General features: G+C 45.5%; 1 protein-coding gene across 1 annotated transcript in view; it reads right to left on the minus strand.

Annotated features, from left to right (window-relative positions):
- Nucleotides 1-3,528: 3,528 nt before the first annotated feature.
- BBS4 (Bardet-Biedl syndrome 4) overlaps nt 3,529-26,774 on the minus strand; it is a 190,187-nt gene continuing 166,941 nt past the window's right edge. Inside the window, 10 exon segments of the mRNA XM_030187602.1 lie at nt 3,529-4,868; nt 5,240-5,441; nt 13,280-13,421; nt 13,859-13,922; nt 13,925-13,930; nt 14,615-14,786; nt 15,163-15,185; nt 15,188-15,314; nt 22,424-22,492; nt 26,433-26,487. Of these exon segments, the coding sequence (XP_030043462.1) occupies nt 4,708-4,868; nt 5,240-5,441; nt 13,280-13,421; nt 13,859-13,922; nt 13,925-13,930; nt 14,615-14,786; nt 15,163-15,185; nt 15,188-15,314; nt 22,424-22,492; nt 26,433-26,487 (1,021 nt within the window). The 3' untranslated portion in view covers nt 3,529-4,707.

Genomic DNA, 26,774 nt, shown 5'->3' on the forward strand with positions numbered 1-26,774 from the left:
TTAATGGGAGAGCTTTCAGACATGATGCTGTAGCAATCTCTCTTGCTTCCTGGTGAGAAATGCTGCTTTCTATTCTCACTGCGATCAAATTATACCCATGAATCTGCAAATTAAGAACGGTATGTTTCTAGAAATCTGAACAACCAAACTGTTGATGGTATTTAATTTTTGGCTTATTTCCTTCTCCAAGGAAAAGGCCACAGTAAAATGATCCCTCAAGGATTTTCCTCTACTTTAATATCCATCTCCTTGTGAAGCTCAGCTGGGTACTGTACACTGTGATTCTGACTATGACAATGTTAAGTGTGACCACTAGTTGTGACTGTTGATCAAATGACTGACTTCTCTTCAGGGACTGTGATCACTCTAGTTAGGATGGGCACAGGGCCACAATTATTTCTTTGGGGGGTTTTTTCCCCTCCTCTTTCCAGTTTGTTTCATACTTTTATAATAAAAGAAAAATTATAATTAATGTAATGTGTGTTTACATCAACTGTGTGCACAAAACTTTAAGACACACTAATAATAATGCAAAGAGAGGTACATATTTGGCTTTCACTCCCAGCCCTTAAGGGCCCCCACTAACTCATGTTTTCAGGAAACCTCTAATGGTTATGCATAGATTTGCATATTAACTACCTTCACTGTTTGCAAGTCATATGTATATTCAGAACCTAACCTACTTGTGACCCTTAAGCATTGAAGGAGATGACCAAGATGTTTGTGTGGGTACAGTTGTAGACTTCCCCGCTCTCCCTTTTATTTAGTGGCCTTTTTGCTGCCCCTATTTTGTTTAACCTTCTGTTCATGTCTATGTCAGGATAAGAGTTTTTAAACAAAAGGAAGATTCACAAATGTGTAAGGAAGTAAACTGAAGCGCAACACCAAGAAATACTTTTTCACCAAGATACCCTCCTTGGTGGAGATAAAAAAAAAAGTGTGGTATAAATACAGAGGATCCCTCTATCATATAAGGATGAAAAAGGACCTTCACATTTCAAAAAAAGGCATAGAGGGTTGTGTAACGTGGAAGGAGCAGCAGGTACAACTCTAGCCCCCTTCCTGCTCAGGTTCAATAGACCATACTGGTCTTTATCTGCTCTTATTCGCTATGTTATGGTAGCTGTAGTTATGTGTTAATTTAACTTAAACCACAGCCTGCACCAGCCCTCCAACCCAGTCACAGCTTGAAATATGACCCTTGGACCATAAAGTGTTTCTATGCATGTTCTGTAGCATCATTAGCTGGCCTGGGTACCAAACTCAGGCCGCCTGCATGGTAAGACGCAGCCAGACCCATATATCGGACTGGCACTTCTTTACTGAAGAAAAACTGCAGTTTAAATTAGCTACAAACTGAGAAAACAACATATATGACTTGGTTTCACTCTCATATATATAACCCACTTATCAAAATTATATTTTAGAAGTATGCAGGTTGGTGGTATTTAATGCTGAAGCAGAGCTCATAACTACAGATTCTAACTTTTAGACAGCACATTTTTGAGATTTTAAGAGGACATAATGAAATATAGGAGTTAAAAGATGGTGAATGGTAAGCAGGATGGTAGCTCAGAGAGGGGAATTTATTCAAGCTGAAAATTGTTTTTTTGCATAAGTAGGATCAAAATGCAGAATTCAAGCAGATTTGAGATGACAATTTAATTGGAAAGGCACAGGGGTAAGGAGTACAGAATTTCCAAAAATATTCTTTTATAGTGAACACTAAGTTCCAAAATGTTTGTGTCCTTGTTCAACTTTTGGGCAAAACTTAGGTGTGCATCAAAATTTGAAATACAGCTAACTCTGAAAGTTTAACTCCTAAGTTACTATGCAAGCACATGAAGCTGAAAAACATATGGACATACCTGCTTAATACATACATGCTAGGAAAATATTACCTTGTCTTGGGCAGAGCGCATGGCTCTCATCTGTGGCCATCTACGAGGTCAATATTTACAAGCACTGGGCTTAAATCAAAAGCTGGTGCTTAATCAGTGGCTATAGATAGTACTACTGAAGTGACTGCAACCAGTACTATCCATTTAGGCCTGCTGTAGAAGAGGTTAGATTAAATGTTTAAATTATCCATATAATGGGCAATTCTATAACAGTGTGCTAATGTGAACATGTGTGCACATATGTGCTTAAATGTCAATATTTCACCTACGCACTATTTGGTAACAACGTACTTAAGTGCCACAGCATGCATATGCAAGCGGACTGTATAGATAGGCAAATGCCTATCTATACATTTGTCTGTATAGATAGGCATGTAACCTACATCCCTGCCTCAGTCACATGCCCATATTTATGCCAGGACTATGGCTAGTGTAACTGCGGGCACATAAATGTTAGCATAACCTAGTATCGGGCATCTACTATTCCATAACAGAATTTGGGTGCACAGGTTGGGGTGTGGCACTCACAGACTTGCCCCTTTACAGCCAGATTCTATCTGAGGCACCTAAAAAAGCCACGTGGTAAACATTTCCACCTAAGCATATTCTATAAGCAGTGTCTAGATTTAGGCGCTGTATATAAAATGCGCTTAGTTGATATCACAGCGCCTAGAATTACATGCATCCATTTACACCAAGGCAAATGTGTAAATCCCTGCACATAGATTTATGAGCACTGGGCCATATTCTATAACTATGCACCTAAGTTTTGGAACACCCACAAAACATCCATAGTCATGCCCCTTTTGAACTGCGCACATTAGAATTTAGATGCAGTTCATCACAGAATATGCTTAGCGAGTTGTGCACATAAATTCTAATTGAGACCAATTAGTACTTATTGCTTGTTAAGAGCTGTTATCAACACTGATTAGCTTAAGCCAATTAAGTTACATCCATTGTTATAGAATATGCCTGGATTTCGGCACAGATCTCTAGGCATGCTTTATAGAATCTGGGGGTTAGTAGCTGAATAGTACCATTAGATAATTTTTTGCCTGTACTCTCTCTAACCTGGCCCACAAATATATGGTAATTTAAATGGCCTGATCTTACACCTAATGTACTTTTAAAAATAGACAGATGGGAAATTGTGTGTTCACAATTGAATACATAATTGCCTTTGAAAATCAACCTGTATGTTTTTATCTCAAAGCTTCACTAGTATTCTGATAAGAGACTAATAGGCCATTGCTCTTGTGTTTGGGATCAGTATTGAACTAATGCCTCATCACTCTTATCGGAAGATCTGTGCTGGTGTCATTTTTCTGAAGGGACAAACTAAAAACCTGTTTACCCTCCAGATATTGAAAATTCCATGACTGCTCATGAATAGAGCGCTAATCCTTGCTGTTGCAGCTCAATTTCAATTCAGAAGATACAAACTGATCTGTTGAAACTCAACTGTGAAGAAAGCTAATGAGGTTCAAACTAACCCCACCCCCCCCCCCCAATACTAAAATAACACATATACTTGCAAATTCCTGGACACTACAACTACTTTATTCAAGTGTATTCTTTAGCTGGCCAGGTCTCTTTCAAGATTCAACAACATGTTTATAATAAATTAAGGAGAAATTTTTAATGAGTCTTATGGAATTCATTTAAGGGTGGAATGGAATCAGACATAATCACATTTAACAAAAGCTGGATGACATACTTCATACCAAAAAAACTCCAAAACATTAAAAAAATTGCACCATATTACAATCAGTAAAAGCAGCATTCATTTTGTAAAACATTATAAAAATATTCTGCTTATCTACATTCTGTCCCACTAAAGGCAATTGGTAGTGCTTTGTAACACTGCCCTTTTTATACATTGATTGTCCTTAATTTGATCTACTGCCTAGTAAACTGAACTCTCCAGTCACTAAGAATCAGCTGTGTCCTATTTCAGAAGGCAGCAACCCACATTAACTTGCACTTGTTCCAACTAGCTCAGATTATGCCAATAGATGGGATTAGTGCTACTTAAACTTTACAGTTTGATATAAACCCTGCTGTGATAAACACATGAAAAATTTAAAATTGATAAAGTAAAGCAATCATGCAAGAAAATGAATGCTGAGAAATGGCATACTCTCTTGCTTTCAGTCACTGCTTGAATTGTAGTGATCAGAAAAGTGCTCAAAGCACCCATCAATGCTGCTGCACAAAAGGTGCCATCTGCATTAGTCACATGAGTTGGTAGAAGGCTGAAAAACAACCATGCTGCTTGTTTTCATTTCACCATTGCTAGTCAGGTTCAGCAATGTTTTCTTTGTTCAAGGAATGCATAGAACTGGTTCTAAGTACAGAAAGCCAACCAGCTAATGCAAGCTCTACATTAAGCTTCGAGAGGACCATCATCTTTTGTAGATTTTTTGATGCAGGATGCAAATTGACTGTTATATTATCTCAACCAAACCTTCTTAAGGGAGAGTATGAAATAATTCAGCCAATCACTGGTTCAGCAAAGTTGTTTCAAGTACATGTGGTCATAAACACTCTTTGTGTCCAGTTTTAGTGCTCCTCTCTTAAGGGTGCTTATTTCATGTTTCAGCCACCAAGGCCCAGCACAGAGCTGCTGTGCCTTTGAAGTCAGACTTGCAACTGGTATGGTCTGTGCCTTTCCTCCTTTTTGGCAGGCATCTCCTAATCTTCCTTTCCTTTATTAGAAATATCTACATCAAGTATAGTAAGCTTGTGAAAGGATAGGACTAGTGATGTTTGTTTCTTCCAGAGCTAATTTGTGCCTCTCATTTCAGCAAGATGCTTTATTCTGCAACAAGCTGGCTTTTGCTTCGTTCTTTTCGTCTTCATGATCATGTACCTCTGATGAATTTGCTATGGCCTCATCTGGACCTGGTTCGGGTTCTAGAGGTAGGGATGGTGGCTTTGAAAACTGAGAAAGCCCTACTCCACCTATAATGAAAAAACAAAAAAAGTCCCTGTGTAAGATTCCATACCCAATTATCACAGGTTCATACTTCAGCCCAGGAACCAGGATTGGAGACTAAGTAAATTCAAACATGCTCAAAATATCTATCCCTCAGAGTACTGCCTTGCATTAATCCTTCACTCAGCATGCAAGATAAAGAAAAGAAGCCACAGTGTCTGGGAAAGGAAATGGGATTTGTTTTTATACTGCCTTTCTGTGGTTACATTCAAAAGCGGTTTGCACATTATATAGAAGTATTGCCCTTCCTCCCACATTTCCATCTAGCAGCACAAGGAGCTCCAGGTCAAATATGACTCAACTGCCCTATTTGGTACACAGTGTACCAGTGTCTTACCTGTGGGGAGATGTATGCTCTTTCCATACCCAGCTGCTGAAGACATGGCTTGGCCCAGTGCTTGATTGGAACCCAGAGGCTGCTGCTGAATGCATGGAGTAGGGGGGCGTTGCTTTATCTTGGAATCTTTAGGTGGCTTTGTCCACACCAGACTCTCCCCCACCTGTAGAGCAGCTCCAATTTTCTGACCCATGTCCACCATCTTCTCATGGAAGAAATGCAAGTATAGAACAGTTCAGAGAACACCAAGTACAAAGGAGAACACATATGAACAAGGGAGAGTTGCTTAGAAGGTCCATACTAACAATAAACTTGAGAACAGATATACAAGTATGGCACTTCACTGAATAAAACAAACCTATCCTGTGGCAAAGACTCACTATAATGTATGAGAAAAACTGGTCATCACAGTGTATGGTTTTTTTTAAACTGTATATAGAGCATGGTTTGGGATGGAGTTGGGTGGGTGGGTGTGGGTGTTTTTTAAATGGGGGTTATCCTTTAAAGCATACCTTTTTGTTTTTATTATTATATGCTGTGTGGTGGTTGGGAGGCAGGGCTGGTGGTTGGGAGGTGAGGATAGTGCTGGGCAGACTTATACGGTCTGTACCAGAGCCGATGGTTGGGAGAAGGGGCTGGTGGTTGGGAGGCGGGGATAGTGCTGGGCAGACTTATACGGTCTGTGCCCTGAAGAGCACAGGTACAAATCAAAGTAGGGTATACACAAAAAGCAGCAAATATGAGTTATCTTGTTGGGCAGACTGGATGGACTGTGCCGGTCTTTTTCTGCCGTCATCTACTATGTTACTATGTTTTGAACAACTCTGAAGCTGAGATGACGATGGGTTTTTAAAAATCTATCTATACAAATCCTCTCCCCCACCCTGATGGATAATATGGAAAGCATGTAACAGATGTTCTTCAAGGACAGCAGAATATCAGTCCTAACGTGTGTGATGCCATCAGAGACAGCCTGGGCTGGAAAAATGTTAAATGCATAACAGCTTTCTAGAGTGGTTCACTGGGAATGTATGGGGCTTTCTATGCTAGCAACAGTGTATGAGGCCATCTGAGTTCTATAGAAAGCAATAGTTGGAGAAGCCAACTCCTACAGGTGTGTGGTTTTTATGAAGACTGATATCCCACTACCAATGTTCCACTAGCATTCTTGGCAGTGGGGGAAGGGGGCAGGAAGGTACAGTAATATACTTTGGATAGCAAGAAACAGGCAGGACATGGTATCATTGCATCTTCTCCCACCAGCTGAAATACTGGCAGACGATTCCATGCAGCTCAAAGCTGCTTAGTAGGAATGCTCTCTGCTACCCTTGGAGACCAACTAATACAGGTAAACAACTTTGCTTTCTCCAAAGACAAGCAGGCCATCACTATCCTTACACTTGGGAATCCATAGCTACAGCTTGCCTTTAACCAAAAAAAAAAAAAAAGAAAGAAAGAAATCCAACGGGGAATAATAATCATCTTTTTAGGCATAGCAGTAGTGTGAAGTGAAAATGAACTGAGGACCAAGCAGCTTCTTTGCATATGCTGTCCAGCAAAGTAGATTTCAAAAGAGCCATGTTAGCTGTAGTGGCTATGATAAGCAAGGTCTGACTTTATGGTTATGGTTTATTATCTTTATACTACTTTTCCTGAAAAAACATTACAAAGTGGCTTACAATTAAAAACAAATTGAAAATAGAAACAGAATGCCATTATAAGAGGAAAGAAAAAATTCATACTAAGAACTTACATATATTTAAAAAAAAAACAAGGTACATGCCCAAGGATAGGGTCAGTGAACATGAGTTGCTGCATTGTTAGAGAGTGTTTTGGTCACGAAAAGCCTTGCAAAATAGGTAGGTCTTCAAAGCTGTTCTAAACTTGGGATTGGTTGCCCCAATTTGACTGCCCCGATCGGACCGACCGTTCACTTGTCTATTAGATTGTAAGCTCTTTGAGCAGGGACTGTCTCTCTTTGTTAAATTGTACAGCGCTGCGTAACCCTAGTAGCGCTCTAGAAATGTTAAGTAGTAGTAGTAGTAGTAGTAAATGTCAACTTGCAAAGAATTCCACAATGGAGAAGTACAATAAAAAGCAGATTGTCTCGTGGGGTCCAATCTAGCATCCCGTAAAGTGGGATTTCATAAAAGGCAATCATGGCAGAGCACACAGTATAATGATCAAAGTGAGAAAGGAACATTAGTGTATACAGCTTTATACTAACAAATCTACAAAAAGACTTCTTTTCCAGCAAGGATCACCATCAAAGCTCCTTCACACTCCAGCCAGCAGAAGAAAGAATACATCTGAGTCTCAATCAAGAAGACTTCTTTCCCCAACAAAGAATCCACCATCCAGCTAAGAGAAAAGACCTCCTTCACCACTCCAGCCAGAAGCAGAAAGAATACATCTGAGCTTCAATGAAAGTGAGTTGTTATTAATCCAGCATAATTACTAATTCTGCCTTGCTAACAATATTTATCTTGTGGCACATTTCCCTGGTATAAAATCCAGAAAACTGCCTTCTAAAATCATTGTAGTACCTGTATTTTAATAACTTTATTTATACCTGAGACTGAGCACATGTCCTTAAATATTACACAGTACAGGTTAATGTAATTCCCCAAAATTATATATACCCTTGCTTTGAGAACCGATGGCACCTCACGACCCTTGAGCAAGTAGGCTGAACCAATCGCATCTTTTAGCCACCTAGCTATAAGTCACCTTAGAGCAGCTGCTCCTCTCTTAGGCCCTCCATACAGAACAAACAATCTGTCTGAGGTACGAAATCCTGCGTCCTCCTTAGATAAGGCCTCAAGACTCACCGGACATCCAGCTTTGCCAGATGACATCAGGATGGATCCCTTGCTCTGTCTACCAGAACCGGTAAAGAAATGACCTGATTCACATGTAAATCAGAAAACAACTTTGGGCAAAAAGGACGGCACCGGCCACAGCGAGACCGTCTCCTTGGAGAACGACAAAAGGGGCTCTACAGGACAAAGCCTGTAGCTCCTAAATCCTTTGAGCAGAGGATATTGCCACCAAAAACACTGTTTTCAGGGTAAGATCTTGTAGGTGATGCCTCCAATGGCTCAAAAGGAGCATCCACCAGGACCTCCAAAACGAGATTCAAATCCCACTGAGGGACCAAAAGATGCCACGGAGGCTGAATCAATTTCACCCCCCACAAAAAACATACCACATCCAGAGAAGAGGCCAAGGACATACCCTGCACCTTCCCCTGGAAACAGGCCAAGGCTGCAACCTGCACTTTCAAAGAGGACAGAGCAAGACCCCTGTCCAAACCATCTTGCAAAAACTCAAAACTCTCTGCGGTCGAAGTGCAGAAAGGGAAACAAGAACGATCCTGGCACCAACAATCAAAACTGCGCCAAACGCGCACATAAGCCAGTGAGGTGGACCGTTTACATAACTGGAGCATAGTATCAATAACTTTGGGGGGAAAAACCCTTCTTCCTCAATTGGTTCAAAAGCCAAGCCATAAGCGAGAACAGAGAGGGGCCGGGTATGAAGATCAGACCCTGGCACAACAGGACTGTCTTTCCTAGAGGAAGAGGATCCTAGTCTGTCAGATGCACTAGATCTGCGTACCACGGAACATCGCAGCCAATTTGGAGCCACGAGAATCACTGCGCCCGAATGATGCTTGATTCGCTGAACCACCCGACCTACTAACGACCACGGGGAGAACACATACAGCAACACCTGAGGTGGACAAGGGAGAATCAATACGTTGATCCCCTCAGACTGAGGGTCCCCTCTGCTGACTGAAATAGCAAAGCACCTGAGCATTGTCAGCTGACACAATGAGATCCATCCCCGGCAGACCCCATTTCAACACTATGCGATTGAAAGGACCAACCGATGAAGGGATCACTCTTGGGATCTAGAGTTTGTCCTGCTCAGAAAAATCTGCATTCACATTGTCCACACCAAGCAATGTGACCTACTGAAAGGTCTAGGAGATGGACCTCCACCCAGCAAATTCACAATGCCGCCTCCTTGGAAACCGCCCGGTCTCTCGTTGTCCCCTTGCCGACTGACATAGGCTACGGCTATGTCGGAAATTACTCTTACTGCTCTGCCAACGAGCAGCGACCGGAAGGACTCCAGGTCAACCAATTGCCTGCGTCTTTAACTGATTGATAGACCAGCAGGCTTCCTCCACTGACCAGCGGCCCTGAGCTAACCTGCAAGGCAATGAGCACCCCCCATCCCACCAGACTGGCATCCGTGGAGAGAACTATCCCACTCCGAGGGCTCCAGAGGCATGCCCTCCAGATTCGGCATGTGTAGCCACCACTGTAGACTGCGGTGGGGGGCTCCTGTCAGAAACAAACCGTTCCTCCAAGTCCTGCGTTTGCAGAGACAAGAGAGACAGAAGAGCAAAACTGAAGCTGCTGCATGTGCGCCCTGGCCCACGGGACCACTTCTTTCGCTGCGCTATCAGATCCAGCACCTGAAGGTAAGAACAGGCTGCAGGAACCACTTCCGATAGAAGCCACTGAATCTGCCCCTGAAGACTGGAAATCCGTGCGGGGAGGCAGAGACACATGGCCTAACACATGTTGAGTGAACCCCCCAGGTACTACAGGGACTGCGACAGGCACAACTGCCTCTTGGCTGGTTCACCACCCAACCCAGAGACTCCAGGAAAACTTACTAAATATGCGGTTACCGATTCGCTCTCTGACCGAGACGTCGCCCTGAATCAACCAATTGTGCAGATAAGGGTGGACCAAGATACCCTGCTTCCTCAGAGCAGTCGCCACAACCACCATGACTTTGGAAAACGTCCACGGCACCGTTGCGAAACCGAACAGCAAAGCACAGTACTGAAAATGCTTCCCTAAGACAGCAAAATGAAGGAAACCGCGGATGGAATGTGCAAATAAGCTTCCATCAAATCCAGGGAAGTCAGAAACTCCCCTTGCCGAACCACAACAATGACCAAGTGCAAAGTTTCCATCCAAAAAGAGGGAACTTTCAGAGCTCTATTGACCCTCTTGAGATCTAGAATGGGCCGAAAGGAGCCCTTCTTGGACACCACGAAATAAATGGAATAGCTTCCTGTTCCCTGTTCCCGACAAGGCACGGGCACTACACCTCCAGACGTATCAGCCGAAGGAGAGTATCTTAAATCGCTCCCGCTTGAGCCGAGCAGCACAGGGATGCGAGAAATAAATCAGGAAGAGGGTAGTCGAACTCGAATGCACACCTGTCGCGTACTACCTCGAGAACTCGCTGGTCCAACATGATCTGAGTCCACTTGTGGTAAAACTGCTGCAACTGTGTACCAACTCGTACCAGAGACTGGACCCCCGCACCCTCATTGAGAGTTGCATATGGAACCGGATCCCCCTGAGTCACATCCCCCACAGCACCCTCCTTAAAAGGACTGGGTCTGCTGAAAAAACAGACCTCTGGAAGCTCCGCTCAACCTGCCCAGCCTGTAATGTCGAGCCTCCTGAAAACGGCCCCACGAAGGTGTCCCCCGGCCGCTAGACCTTGGACCGAACCTCCGGAAGCTGCAGAACCTTAGCTTCTCCAACTTATCCAATTGCTCACCAAGAGCATGGAGCCTTTAGAGGGAAGCAAACATAATTTGGACTTAGAGGCCACATCCACAGTCCAACCCTGTAAAGAGCCCAGTGGGCAGCAACCACCAGGGCCATTTCTTCGCTGATGCCCGAAGCAAATCATATAGAGCATCAGCCAAAAAAGAGAAGCCCATCTCTAACTTTGCCAAATCTTGCACGAACACAGTCCTGTCAAGAACAGGATCATCCAGGAGCTTCTCTGCCCAGCGGAAAGAAACGCACACCACTAGCCCCCCACACAAAGATATTTGCAGTGCTAGAGCCGACAAATCAAAACTATGTTTAAGAAAAGACTCAAGTTTCCTATCTTGGGGGTCACGGAGCGCTGTGCCCCCATCCACTGGAATAGCTGTAGCTTTCATCACCGAAGTAACTACCGCATCCACAGTGGGAGGCTTCAGGGAATTCCTATCTTCCTGGGGAAAAGGGTAAGGCCTAGACATAGCTCTAGTCACCTTACAAGGGGTATCCGGGGAAGACCACTCCTGCAGCACCATTTCCCTAAGATCTTTATTCATAGGAAAGGATCGCGGAGGACGCCAAATCCCCTTAACCATAGGATCAACCTGCATAGCTTCCCCCACAGTGGCCTCAGCAGGAGCAAACTTAAGGGTGGAGGACACTTGATCAATCAACTCCATCAGCTCATCCCTGTGAAATATCTGGACCAAGGAGGGGTCCTCCCCCAGTAGAGAATCATCCTTCTCCTGAGGCGATTCCAGAGGATCCTCCTCTCCGAGATCGCTAAAAGCTTCCTCGGATCCCAGGAGAGAAAGATCCTCCAGATCCTCAGTCCACCCGAAGTCTCTTAGCCACCACCAGGCCCACCTCTCCACCAGAAGGGTCAGCCCAGGCTGGTCCCGATTTCCAAACCTGATAAAGGGACCAAATAAACTCAGGAGGGAACCCCATCCCACCTGAGCTTTCAGAAAGCAAGGCATGACCCGGTTAAAGTTTCACTCTGAACATACTGAAGCGGCTCTGCAGCGCGGGAGGAATCCAAGATGACAGCAGTTCCCGCCGAAAATGGGACCTCCGCTGAAGAACCCACCTGCAGCCCTGCATCAGTTCCAGCCATGCTTACAGTGGGAATATCCACGGTTAAACTCTGGGGGCTCGGTCAAAGGAGACTTCAGTTCCCCGCAAAAATGGCACTGAAGGCCTGGCACGCATAGGAGCAGCAATGGAGTAATCTGGAACCCATGTTCGCGGTAAGAGAAAGGGAAGGAACACCCGATCCAGTGCCCAAAACCAACAAAACCCCTCTCACCAGCCAGCACTGAGAAAAAGGCACCGGAATTAAACTGGAGCTTTTTTTTTTGTTAAATACACTTTATTTGAACTCCATTGCTGTAAGCTGACCTGGTAATCAAGGCTCCCACCTGAACAAGGCAGCCAAGGAACAAACGCTGTCCACTCAGGAGAGCAGTACAGGGGGAGGGACTCGGCCACCCGGGTGTAGCACCCCAAGGGGAAAACGGGTCCCCACTGGACCCACATCCCAGAAGCACGAAGAGTCCGAAACACAGGGTTACATTCACCAAACAAACACACCAGAATACTAAGGACCCCCTAAGGTCTACCAGACCAATCAGGCTACTGCACATCTGCCCTCTGCCGGAGACTGAGAAATACTGGGTGGTTGGGGTTCTGCACAGGTTATACATGCAGTGTTCAAAGTTAAGTGTTCTCAGTCTCCCTCTGCTGGTAGGCGTGCATAACCCAAGCGTCTCGACTGGTCTAGACAGTTGCTGAGGAAATACATATGGCAAAAAGACGTCCTCTATCGCTCTATAGTTTAATTTAGACTTTCTATACCACCCAAACTGACGTGCAGAACCAGGCAGTGTACAAATCCATATCAAGAAATAAACAGAAAAGCAGAAAAGAACCTACATGTTGAAAAGGACAGAAAGCATCACATAGGAAATAGGTTTAGTCAAAGCCAGAATTATATACAAATGCTAGATTTAATAAATACAAACAAATGGCCTTGCATGATACAGCCTCACCTTTAAATATAAAGAATTAAACAAGTCTGGCTCAGCCTTCTTCCAAGTGCAGGTTGGCTGTGTTAAGAGTGGAGTCCACCTAATCTACTTACTGTTCGGAATACTAATCGCTAGGTTGATCCCTTAACCAAACATACTGATGGTAATGCATGAAATAAATGACTTTTAAATTTTTTATCCTACAATATGACCATTTCCTGCATGAAGCAATGCTTGCTTCTGGGTACTCTGTAATCAAAATACTTAATCTTAACATGCCTTATCCAGATTTAGAAACTTTTTTTTACATTATGTTCTTATTCTGTCCCTGTGGTTGTTATGAACATGTAATCACTAACAATGAGCATGGGTTATGGCAGCCCAGTAGCACTTTGGCTTTGTGATCATTATAATTATACCTCTGGGTCAAATTCAGCAGTGCTGTTCTCCTTCAACTTGTTGACTTTCCTTTCCATTTCCTGGTACTGGCACAAAGCTCCCTTCTTATCTCCCTGGTTATATAGCAGGATAGCAAAGTTCAAATTAACCAGTGGGTTACACCTGTAGGACATACCATAATATACAGTATATTAGTAGTTGTAATGTTGTCCTAATAATCTACGTAGCATAAAAACTGTACAAATTCCCTCAGTTTCTTTTGGAAATATTTCGCTTCAGACTAATACCACTATTAACACAGAAACAAAGTACTAAAGAACTGTTAAAAGTTATTCAAGTGATGTCCTGCAGTTTGGAATCTACACAGGACATCTAGAATCTCTCTTAACTTCAACTGACAGCAAAGATCTCCTTAGCACAGAATTCCACTTAAGTGAAGGTCAGGTAAGACTTCCATCCCGGAAACTGCTGAGCCTCTTAAGTCTTGGCCCCCAGACAATCTATCAAACAGGACTGCTTTAGCTGCCACCTTTGACTAAATGTGATAAATTCAGTGCCTCATATTATGTAGTTTATGAACTAATCAAGAATTTGCAAACTTACTGGTCAAATTCACAGCCTGTTCATAGGACCGTTTTGCATTCTCGGGGTCTTCTAGGTTGTCAGGGCAACTGCACCAAGGAACAGCAATAAAAACGAAATCAGGATTTCCCCTCATTTTTAGAAATTAACCTTCCTAGCCTATAGACTAAATCACATCTTCTGCTATGGTCATTTCCCCTCCTGTGATAAGGATGCTACAGATCTACTCTCCTTCTCCAGTGCATGCTTTCATCTCTCTAGCTGGGTCTCCTTAGAGACATTTCTTACCTCAGCCATTTTAATTCCTTCTCTTACACAGGCAGATTTTCTAATTTGTAACCCTAACCTTAACCCTGGAAAACAAACTAGTTGGTATGAACTAGAAGATTGCCTAGAAACACGAGTAGCATGGTCACCATATTAGTCCATTTGAATATACAAATAGAAGGTTAGCATTAATTATATTATACACACACATACACACACACTGTATATAAAGAAATATCTTTTTAGTAGATTAACTTTATCGATTTTTTGATTAGCTTTCAGAAACTAACATATATCAGTGTCTATGAAAGCATTTGCATATAGCAGTGTTCAAACATGTAAGTAAATGCACACACATTGTACTTAACATGAGCATATACAATTTTCCCACCCTAGGATACAAGCTATTTGATAAAAGCATATATGTATAAAGTTATCTAAGTCTACAGATGTAGAAAAGAGCCTGTGCATGGGTGTGTGCGCATTGCCTGTGCATTTGTCCTTACCTGCCAGAAGCATATAGAGCTCTCCCATCTTGGGCTGAAGATTGATGGCAGCACTAAGAAAATGAAATGCTGATGCATACTGTTGCATGGTTAGGTGCACCAAACCCAGGTTATACAGAATCTTCCAGTCAAATGGGGCAAGATAATTGGCTCGCTTCAGGCAGCTGATTGCCTGGCAAAAGCATGAGGGTGTTGTAAATTAAAAATGAAGAAGCAGAGAATTGTCAGGCAAAGTGGAGACAATGAAAGTTTGTAAATATCCTCTCTTCTTGAGCTACATGGTATCCTGGTAAAAGGTTCTCATAAACTGTATATATTTTTCTCTAACTAAATAACATTTTTAATAAATTATACAGAAATTATAACAATTTAGAAAAAAAACTAAAGAAAAAGCTATCCTAGCACATATTAGTCTTCCAGTTTTATAATGACCTTGCTATTTTAGAAATATTTCTGCTCCAAATACAGATTAGGAGAAGTTGTACGAAATCTGGGCCATCAATGTTGAGTAATTCTTACAAAGGTAGATAAAGTGTGAAATGACTCACGGCTACATATTTCTTCTTTCCAAGAAGCACATGCCTATGTTTGTTCCAAGTGGAGGGCTCTCGGGCATGGTGCAAGCTGCTACCCGTACTTTTGTAAGGGCCACATCAAAATCCCCATGGGTCTGCATCATACTGCCTGCAGCCAAGATTGCCTTCAAAACAGCAGAAGTTACAGTCATGCAGCATGGGTCAACCCGAGAAATCATTAATAGCACTGTGTCAAGTTGGAAGTACAGGAATAATGTTGAAGTCTGAGTCGAGATGCAGACCCTGAAACCTCTTCCTCCCATCTAGTAAGTTACAGACCATTATGTCATTGCATTGGGCAGCATGCTGCTGGTGGTAGAATACCATTTGGAAAGGCCACAGATACCTAGGAGGCAACAGCCAGTACCAACACTGGTAGTTATTTAGAGCAAGACAAAGCGTAGTGGTTAGACAGGAATTAAAGACAGGATCCTGTATACTCTCTACTCAAGGAGGTGATGTACTATGGAGGAAGATAACAAAAACCTCTTGCATAAGGAGGCTAGCACCTGGAATATATCCTTGGCAGCACAGATTGGAGTAACTAAGGTAGACTGGATGGGTCAATTATTTGTTTTTCTACCATCATCTAATGTGTTACTAACTTTCTCAATTTTCCCATGCAGAAATAAAATATATCTTAAGGTACAGTTAAATATTAATCAGTAGCTTCCATAGGAAGAAACAAGAATTATCATCAGTTGTGGGCAAGAAATAGCATTAACTTGATCCACTTGCCTGTTAGTGCTACAATGTTAAAGAATCATACCCTACAACACTACCTCAAGATGCAGCACTATACTTGAGCCACACTAAGGCCGTGATGCAGAAAGTGAAGCATTACAACAGTGTGCTAAGCTTCAGCACACAGAGCGAATGCTACATACCTGTAGAAGGTATTCTCCGAGGACAGCAGGCTGATTGTTCTCACTGATGGGAGACGTCCACGGCAGCCCCTCCAATCGGAAACTTCACTAGCAAAGGCCTTTGCTAGCTCTCGCGTGCCCATGCGCACCGCGCTTGCGCGGCCGTCTTCCCGCCCGAACCGGCTCGTGTTCGTCAGTCCCGTATGTAGCAAGACAAAGACAAGGGAAGACACAAATCCAAACGGGAGGCGGGCGGGTTTGTGAGAACAATCAGCCTGCTGTCCTCGGAGAATACCTTCTACAGGTATGTAGCATTCGCTTTCTCCGAGGACAAGCAGGCTCTTGTTTTCACTGATGGGGTATCCCTAGCCCCCAGGCTCACTCAAAACAACAAACATGGTCAATTGGGCCTCGCAACGGCGAGGACATAACTGAGATTGACCTAACAACTTATCCAACTAACAGAGAGTGTAGCCTGGAACAGAATAAAACATGGGCCTAGGGGGGTGGAGTTGGATTCTAAACCCCGAACAGATTCTGAAGCACTGACTGCCCAAACCGACTGTCGCGTCGGGTATCCTGCTGCAGGCAGTAATGAGATGTGAATGTGTGGACAGATGACCACGTCGCAGCTTTGCAGATCTCTTCAATAGTGGCTGACTTCAAGTGGGCCACTGACGCAGCCATGGCTCTGACATTGTGAGCCGTGACATGACCCTCAAGAGCCAGCCCAGCCTGGGCATAAGTGAAGGAAATGCAATCTGCTAGCCAATTGGATATGGTGCGTTTCCCCACAGCCACTCCCCTCCTGTTGGGATCAAAAGAAACAAACAATTGGGCGGACTGTCTGTTGGGCTGTGTCCGCTCCAGATAGAAGGCCAATGCTCTTTTGCAGTCCAATGTGTGCAGCTGACGTTCAGCAGGGCAGGAATGAGGACGGGGAAAGAATGTTGGCAAGACAATTGACTGGTTCAGATGGAACTCCGACACAACCTTTGGCAAGAACTTAGGGTGAGTGCGGAGGACTACTCCGTTATGATGAAATTTAGTGTAAGGGGCCTGGGCTACCAGGGCCTGAAGCTCACTGACTCTACGAGCTGAAGTAACTGCCACCAAGAAAATGACCTTACAGGTCAAGTACTTCAGATGGCAGGAGTTCAGTGGCTCAAAAGGAGGTTTCATCAGCTGGGTGAGAACGACATTGAGATCCCATGACACTGTAGGAGGTTTGACGGGGGGCTTTGACAAAAGCAAAGCTCTCATGAAGCGAACAACTAAAGGCTGTCCTGAGATCGGTTTACCTTCCACACGGTAATGGTATGCACTGATTGCACTAAGGTGAATCCTTACAGAGTTGGTCTTGAGACCAGACTCAGACAAGTGCAGAAGGTATTCAAGCAGGGTCTGTGTAGGACAAGAGCGAGGATCTAGGGCCTTGCTGTCACACCAAACGGCAAACCTCCTCCATAAAAAGAAGTAACTCCTCTTAGTGGAATCTTTCCTGGAAGCAAGGCAAGACACGGGAGGACACCCTCCGACAGACCCAAAGAGGCAAAGTCTACGCTCTCAACATCCAGGCCGTGAGAGCCAGAGACTAGAGGTTGGGATGCAGAAGCGCCCCTTCGTCCTGTGTGATGAGGGTCGGAAAACACTCCAATCTCCAGGGTTCTTCGGAGGACAACTCCAGAAGAAGAGGGAACCAGATCTGACGCGGCCAAAAGGGAGCAATCAGAATCATGGTGCCTCGGTCTTGCTTGAGTTTCAACCAAGTCTTCCCCACCAGAGGTATGGGAGGATAAGCATACAGCAGACCCTCCCCCAGTCCAGGAGGAAGGCATCCGATGCCAGTCTGCCGTGGGCCTGAAGCCTGGAACAGAACTGAGGGACTTTGTGGTTGGCTCACGATGCGAAGAGATCTACCAAGGGGGTGCCCCACACTTGGAAGATCTGGCGCACCACTCTGGAGTTTGAGCGACCACTCGTGAGGTTGCATAATCCTGCTCAACCTGTCGGCCAGACTGTGTTTACGCCTGTCAGATATGTGGCTTGGAGCCACATGCCGTAACGGCAAGCCCAGAGCCACATGCTGACGGCTTCCTGACACAGGGGGCGAGATCCGGTGCCCCCCTGCTTGTTGATGTAATACATGGCAACCTGGTTGTCTGTCTGAATTTGGATAATTTGATGGACAGCCGATCTCTGAAAGCCTTCAGAGCGTTCCAGACCGCTCGTAACTCCAGGAGATTGATCTGCAGATCGCGTTCCTGGAGGGACCAGCTTCCTTGGGTGTGAAGTCCATCGACATGAGCTCCCACCCCAGGAGAGACGCATCCGTAGTCAGCACCTTTTGTGGCTGAGGAATTGGAAGGGGCGTCCCAGAGTCAAATTGGTCCAAACCGTCCACCAATACAGGATTTGAGAAACTCGTGGACAGGTGGATCACGTCCTCTAGATCCCCAGCAGCCTGAAACCACTGGGAAGCTAGGTCCATTGAGCAGATCGCATGTGAAGGCGTGCCATGGGAGTCACATGGACTGTGGAGGCCATGTGGCCAAGCAATCTCAACATCTGCCGAGCTGTGATCTGCTGGGACGCTCGTACCCGGGAGACGAGGGACAGCAGATTGTTGGCCCTTGTCTCCGGGAGATAGGCCCTAGCTGTCTGAGAATCCAGCAGAGCTCCTATGAATTCGAGTCTCTGTACTGGGAGAAGGTGGGACTTTGGATAATTTATCACGAAACCCTAGTAGCTCCAGGAGTCGAATAGTCATCTGCATGGACTGTAGAGCTCCTGCCTCGGAAGTGTTCTTTACCAGCCAATCGTCGAGATAGGGGAACACGTGCACTCCGAGCCTGCGAAGCACTGCTACCACAGCTAGGCACTTTGTGAACACTCTGGGCGCAGAGGCGAGCCCAAAGGGTAGCACACAGTACTGAAAGTGACGTGATCCCAGACGAAATCGAAGATACTGTCTGTGAGCTGCAGTATCGGGATGTGTGTATAAGCATCCTTTAAGTCCAGAGAGCATAGCCAATCGTTTTGCTGAATCATGGGAAGAGGGTGCCCAGGGAAAGCATCCTGAACTTTTCCTTGACCAGATATTTGTTCAGGGCCCTTAGGTCTAGGATGGGATGCATCCCCCCCTGTTTTCTTTTCCACAAGGAAGTACCTGGAATAGAATCCCAGCCCCTCTTGCCCGGATGGCACGGGCTCGACCGCATTGGCGCTGAGAAGGGCGGAGAGTTCCTTTGCTTGTGCTGGAAGCTGAAGGATTGAGCTCCCAGTGGGCAATTTGGAGGTTTTTCGAGGCCAAATTGAGGGTGTATCCTTGCCGGACTATTTGGAGGACCCACTGGTCGGAGGTTATGAGAGGCCACCTTTGGTGAAAAACTTTCAACCCTCCCCCCCGACCGGCAGATCGCCCGGCACAGACACTTTGATATCGGCTATGCCTTCTGGAGCCAGTCAAAAGCCGCCCCCTGCTTTTGCTGGGGAGCTGTGGGGCCTTGCTGAGGTGCATGCTGCTGACGAGAGCGCGCGCGCTGGGGCTTAGCCTGGGCCGCAGGCTGTCGAGAGGGAGGATTGTACCTACGCTTACCAGAAGAGTAGGGAACAGTCCTCCTTCTCCCATAAAAACGTCTACCTGAAGAGGTAGATGCTGAAGGCTGCCGGCGGGAGAATTTGTCGAAAGCGTTATCCCGCTGGTGGAGCTGTTCTACCACCTGTTCGACTTTTTCTCCAAAAATGTTGTCCGCTTGGCAAGGCGAGTCTGCAATCCGCTGCTGGATTCTATTCTCCAGGTCGGAGGCACGCAGCCATGAGAGTCTGCGCATCACCACACCTTGAGCAGCGGCCCTGGACGCAACATCAAAGGTATCATATACCCCTCTGGCCAGGAATTTTCTGCACTCCTTCAGCTGCCTGACCACCTCCTGAAACGGCTTGGCTTGCTCAGAAGGGAGCTTGTCCACCAAGCCCGCCAACTGCCGCACATTGTTCCGCATGTGAATGCTCGTGTAGAGCTGGTAGGACTGAATCTTGGCCACGAGCATAGAAGAATGGTGGGCCTTCCTTCCAAAGGAGTCTAAGGTTCTAGAGTCCTTGCTCGGGGGCGCCGAAGCATGCTCCCTAGAACTCTTAGCCTTCTTTAGGGCCAGATCCACCACACCAGAGTCGTGAGGCAACTGAGTGCGCATCAGCTCTGGGTCCCCATAGATCCGGTACTGGGACTCGATCTTCTTGGAATGTGGGGATGAGTTAGAGGCTTGGTCCAGTTCGCCCAGCAATGTCTTTTTTAGGACATGATGCATGGGTACTGTGGACGCTCCCTTAGGGGAGAAGGATAGTCAAGAGCTCAAACATCTCAGCCCTGGGCTCATCCTCCACGGACCACCGGGAAGGGATGGACCGTAGACCTCTCCCGGACAAAGGCCGTGAAAGACAGACCTCGGGAGGAGAAGAGCTGCCTTTCAGGGGAGGGAGTGGGATCAGAAGGAAGGCCATCAGACTCCTCGTCAGAGAAATATCTGATGTCCTCCTCCTCCTCCCACGAGCCTCACCATCGGTATCAGACACAAGTTCATGAACCTGGTGTCTGAAGCCGTGCCCGACTCGACTCCGTGGAAACACGGCCACGTGGGGAGCGCCGAGAGGTAGACTCCCTCGCCAGCACCGGCGAAGTCTCCCTCCACCGACGTTATCGGGGAGTCTCCTGGGAGGCGGCCGCAGATCCGATGTCGGAGACCTCACCCCGGGCAAAGGGCCAGCCGGCGCCTCACTCGACGGTACCGGATCTCTGGGAGAACGGCCCGGAGACTCTCGTGCAGAGCGGCTGTGGAGAAAGACATGGAAACCGATGCAGGCGTCGAGGTCAGAGTCTGTTCCGGGCGTGGAGGCGGTTCCGGGCTGTCCAAGGTGGAGCGCATCGACACCTCCTGAACAGAGGGTGAGCGATCCTCCCGGTGCCGATGCCTACTGGGTGCCGACTCCCTCGGCGACCCAGAGCTCTCGGTATCGATACAGGAAGGAGACCGGTGTCGATGCTTCTTTGATTTCTTCAAACGAAGCATGTCACCAGAGCTTCCCGGTACCGACGAGAAGGACGTAGAATCCAACCGTCTCTTCCTCGGGGCCGAGGCCGAAGGAGATCGGTCTCGGGGGGGGGGGGGGGGGGGGGGGCTGTACCGCAGGAGCCCTCAGGGCAGGAGGAGACCCACCCGAAGGCTCACCGCCACCAGCAGGGGAATGGACAGCCCTCACCTGCACTCCAGTCGAAGCACCACCGTCCGACGACATCAGCAACAGTGGAGGTCCCGGTACCACCGACGCCGACGCAGCCTTCCGATGTCTCGGTACCGACGATGCAGAGGGTCGAAACCTCGATGCCGTCGATGCCGAGGTCGAAGACTTCGATGCTGTCACCGTTGATGCACTCGATGCCTCCGGTGCTGTTGTCGACGAAGAGCCCGAGAACAACACGTTCCAATGGGCTAATCTCGCTACCTGAGTCCTCTTCTGTAAAAGAGCACAAAGACTGCAGGCCTGCGGGCGGTGCCCAGCCCCCAGACACTGAAGACACGAAGCGTGCCTATCAGTGAGCGAGATTACCCGGGCGCACAGGGTGCACTTCTTGAAGCCACTGGGAGACTTCCATGACGCCGGCGAAATCAAAATTTCGAAATCACGCCGGCGAAATCAAAATTTGCGATGGTGACGAAGGGCACCAAAAATAAGGGAGAGAGAAAAAACCCGTACCGAGGCCACAAAAAAGGCCTACCCCGAAAGTGAAAGGAAACTTACGCCGGGGAAACAAACTGGACACACGGGAAGGGACAAAGACCAAAGATCTCTTTTTTTTTTTTTTTAGCGAAATCGCGAAGACGCGCGAGGGTCATCTTGAGGGGCACGAAACGGCGGCAAAACACGACCGTCCCGAGCGCGGACAAAAGAAGACTGACAAACACGAGCCGGTTCGGGCGGGAAGACGACCGCGCCTTTGCTAGTGAAGTTTCCGATTGGAGGGGCTGCCGTGGACGTCACCCATCAGTGAGAACAAGCAGCCTGCTTGTCCTCGGAGAACATTCTTAACACACGTGTAAAAAAAAAAAAAAGTTTTACTCCAGATGTAATCAACTAATGGCTCCTGTAAAACTGTAATCTCCTCAATCCCTCATAGCAGGCCTGATGAGAACTGCTTAGCTTAGTAGTTTCCGTAGTCAAGGAATACATGAACCCCTATATAAGATCATCATAAACACATGCCTTCATCCCCTGTCAAGCAACAACTGAGAGGGCCAGCTTGCACTCTGTAATGGATTTATAGACATAATGAAACCATTCCAACATGAAAATCTGAATCATCTGCTTACCTTATAGTTGCTGGAGTCATATGTAAGCGCATTCCCAAGGTGTTCAAAAGCCTTCTGAAACACACCCAGCTTGAAACAAAATGACAGCATATGAGACTAGTGTTACCCAGTTAGGATCCAAAGAGTCATTCTGAAGTGAAAGTGGATACAACTTCCATAATGTGCACCTGCAATAACAGCAGTGCTCTTCTGTCTGCTATATGACAGAAAAACGTAGAAGGGCACTATGATCTTTCAGCACCATTTACAGAATTGACCCCATCTGTATAGATATATGGAGTTAATTCTAAAGTTTATATTAATGTTGGAAATGGGGCCAGAAAAATATTAAACAAAACGGGGTCTGAATGAGTCGATGGGTCCATTGGACGTCTTTACTTTTTTAGAAGCTTTTGATAATGAATCTCCAACTAGCTCCACTTTAATTGTGGTTTTAGCTCTTTAGATGTTTTGCACAAAACGTCCAAAATCCAAACAGAAAAGAAGGCAATTTTCAAAAATGAAAAATGTCTTATCTTTTTTTTTTTTTTTTTTTTTTTAAGAAAATGCTGTTTCGAACAAGGTTCTGTGCTTTGGACATTTTGTTTATTGGTCCATTAAAAAAAAAACAAACAAAAAAACCCCGAATAAGTGTAAAACATAAACATTCGTACCATTGGGATGTTGGAGGAACCAGCATCCCTCAAACATCCCAGGAGAGCAATGGGGCACCCTAGAGGGCACTTCTGTGCACTTCATAAAAATGCTCCCAAGTGCACTCATCTCACCTTTCCTCCCTTAACTTGTCCCCTGAGCCCTCTAAAACCCACCCACAACTCACTGTCCCCTACTGTACACCACTACAAATAGCCCTTATGGATGAAGGGGGCACCAATATGTGGATACAGTAGGGTTTTGATGAGTTTGGGAGGGGATCACAGTTTCCACCACAAGTGTGACACAGGTTGAGGGAGATAATGACCTGAGTCCCCCACTCCATAGTGCACTGCCTTGACCACAACACTACTCCAGAGACCTGCATTCTGCTCTAATAGACCTGACCTTAACATCTGAGGCTGTCATAGAGGCTGATAAGTCATATTTTTATTCACATTTTTGGGGGGTGGGAGGGGGTCAGTAACCACTGTGGGGGTATTGGGGTGGTCACCCTGATTCCCTCCAGTGGTCTTTGGGTCATTTAGAGCACCTTTTTGTGCCTTATTCATTCTGAAAACAGGTCTGGAACAAAACATCTTAGTTTTAGTCCTGGATGTTTTGGTTTTGTTCCATTATGGCTGTAAAACATCCAAGTAGGCACGCCCTAATCCTGCCGTGGAAATGCCCTAACACGCCCCCCTTGTGATCTGAACGCACTGCAGACGAATCGCATAGACAGACATCTGCAAAATTGGTTTCGATAATACTCACTCAGTACATAAGTAATGCCACACTGGGAAAAGACCAAGGGTCCATCGAGCCCAGCATCCTGTCCACGACAGCGGCCAATCCAGGCCAAGGGCACCTGGCGAGCTTCCCAAACGTACAAACATTCTATACATGTTATTCCTGGAATTGTGGATTTTTCCCAAGTCCATTTAGTAGTGGTTTATGGACTTGTTCTTTAGGAAACCGTCTAACCCCTTTTTAAACTCTGCTAAGCTAACCGCCTTCACCACGTTCTCCGGCAACGAATTCCAGAGTTTAATTATACGTTGGGTGAAGAAATATTTTCTCCGATTTGTTTTAAATTTACTACACTGTAGTTTCATCGCATGCCCCCTAGTCCTAGTATTTTTGGAAAGCGTGAACAGACGCTTCACATCCACCTGTTCCACTCCACTCATTATTTTATATACCTCTATCATGTCTCCCCTCAGCCTTCTCTTCTCCAAGCTGAAAAGCCCTAGCCTCCTTAGTCTTTCTTCATAGGGAAGTCGTCCCATCCCCGCTATCATTTTAGTCGCCATTCGCTGCACCTTTTCCAATTCTACTATATCTTTCTTGAGATGCGGCGACCAGAATTGAACACAATACTCAAGGTGCGGTCGCACCATGGAGCGATACAACGGCATTATAACATCCTCACACCTGTTTTCCATACCTTTCCTAATAATACCCAACATTCTATTCGCTTTCCTAGCCACAGCAGCACACTGAGCAGAAGGTTTCAGTGTAGTAGTGGTTTATGGACGGACACCCAGATCCCTTTCTTGGTCCATAACTCCTAACGTGGAACCCTGCATGACGTAGCTATAATTCGGGTTCCTTTTTCCCCACATGTATCACCTTGCACTTGCTCACATTAAACGTCATCTGCCATTTAGCCACCCAGTCTCCCAGTCTCGTAAGACCTTCTGTCATTTTTCACAATCCTGTCGCGAGTTAATGACTTTGAATAACTTTGTGTCATCAGCAAATTTAATTACCTCGCTAGTTACTCCCATCTCTACATCATTTATAAATATATTAAAAAGCAGCGGTCCTAGCACAGACCCCTGAGGAACCCCACTAACTACCCTTCTCCATTGTGAATACTGTTTCCTACCCTTCAACCAGTTTTTAATCCACAATAGGACATTTCCTCCTATCCCATGACCCTCCAATTTCCTCTGTAGCCTTTCATGAGGTACCTTGTCAAACGCCTTTTGGAAATCCAGATACATGATATCAACCGGCTCCCCTTTGTCCACGTTTGTTTACGCCTTCAAAGGATTGAAGTAAATTGGTCAGGCAAGATTTCACCACACAAAAGCCATGCTGACTTGGTCTCAGTAATCCATTTCCTCGGATGTGCTCTGTAATTTTGTTTTTGATAATAGCCTCTACCATTTTCCCCGGCACCGACGTCAGACTCACCGGTCTATAATTTCCCGGATCTCCCCTGGAACCTTTTTAAAAAATCGGCGTTACATTGGCCACCCTCCAATCTTCCGGTACCACGCTCGATTTTAAGGATAAATTGCATATCAATAACAGTAGCTCCGCAAGCTCATTTTTCAGTTCTATCAGTACTCTAGGATGAATACCATCCGGTCCAGGAGATTTGCTACTCTTCAGTTTGCTGAACTGCCCCATTACGTCCTCCAGGTTTACCGTGAAGTCAGTAAGTTTCTCCAAGTCGTCTGCTTGAAATACCATTTCTGACACCGGTATCCCACCCAAATCTTCCTCGGTGAAGACCGAAGCAAAGAATTTATTCAATCTCTCCGCTACTCCTTTATCTTCCTTGATCGCCCCTTTTACCCCTCAGTCATCCAGCGGCCCAACCGATTCTTTTGCCGGCTTCCTGGTTTTAATATATAGAAAAAAAGTTTTGCTATGTTTTTTTGCCTCTAATGCTATCTTTTTTTCGTAATCCCTCTTGGTCTTCTTTATCTGCGCCTTGCATTTGTTTTGACACTCCTTATGTTGCTTCTTGTTGTTTTCAGACGGTTCCTTCTTCCATTTTCTGAAGGCGTTTCTTTTAGCCCTAATAGCTTCCTTCACCTCACTTTTCAACCACGCCGGCTGTCTTTTGGACTTCCGTCTTTCTTTTCTAATTTGCGGAATATGTTTGACCTGGGCTCCAGAATGGTATTTTTGAACAGCGTCCATGCCTGTTGTACAGTTTTTACCCTCTCAGTTGCCTCCCTAAGTTTTTTGGACGTTTTGAGAAGAAAAATGTCCGAATTGGGCTTTATGACACTTTTTGGACATTTTTCTCTTTTGAAAATGAGCTCCACAGCCTTGGGCATTGTTGCTTTAGTTCCTCTGATTTATTGTAAAGTAAAACATTAAAGAAACTGTTAGAGAACAACGGTCTAAGGCCATTAATACAATATGATGAAAAAAAGAAATACAGCTTAAGCATGCACTGGAATTGAAACTGCTTATTTTTTCAGTATGTGATATTAGATACAATTTTTACCTAACCCAGCTAACTCAGATGTTGAATTTTGTTAACAGCAAAGTTAATGTCTTTCACTATGTCTAGCCTCAGTATAAATACACTTAGACAGAAACTTTATTTTAGGAATCTTATTTTATTTACCTGCAAATACAGCAATCCCAGGGTTGTTAGAAGTTCTGTGTTTTCCGGTGAGGACCTGAAATGTCAAATACAGTGGGTTCAGAAAGTACTATACAGAAATAAAAAGGAAGACCATAGGTATAATTGTAAGACTGAAAGGTATAGAGAGCACTATGTAGAGGGTGATGACAAAAAGGCACACATACTAAACAAATACTTCTGGCTGGTGTCATTGAAGATAAACCCAGAGAAGGATCCATAGATGGCTGGCAAAAGTGCATAAGGGAACAGAATACACACCACACCATTCATAAAAGAGTGTTTATGAGGAACCTGCAAAACTGAAAGTGGACAAAGCCATGG

This window comes from Microcaecilia unicolor, chromosome 1, assembly GCF_901765095.1.
Source record: "Microcaecilia unicolor chromosome 1, aMicUni1.1, whole genome shotgun sequence".
NCBI classification, from domain to species: Eukaryota; Metazoa; Chordata; class Amphibia; order Gymnophiona; family Siphonopidae; genus Microcaecilia; species Microcaecilia unicolor.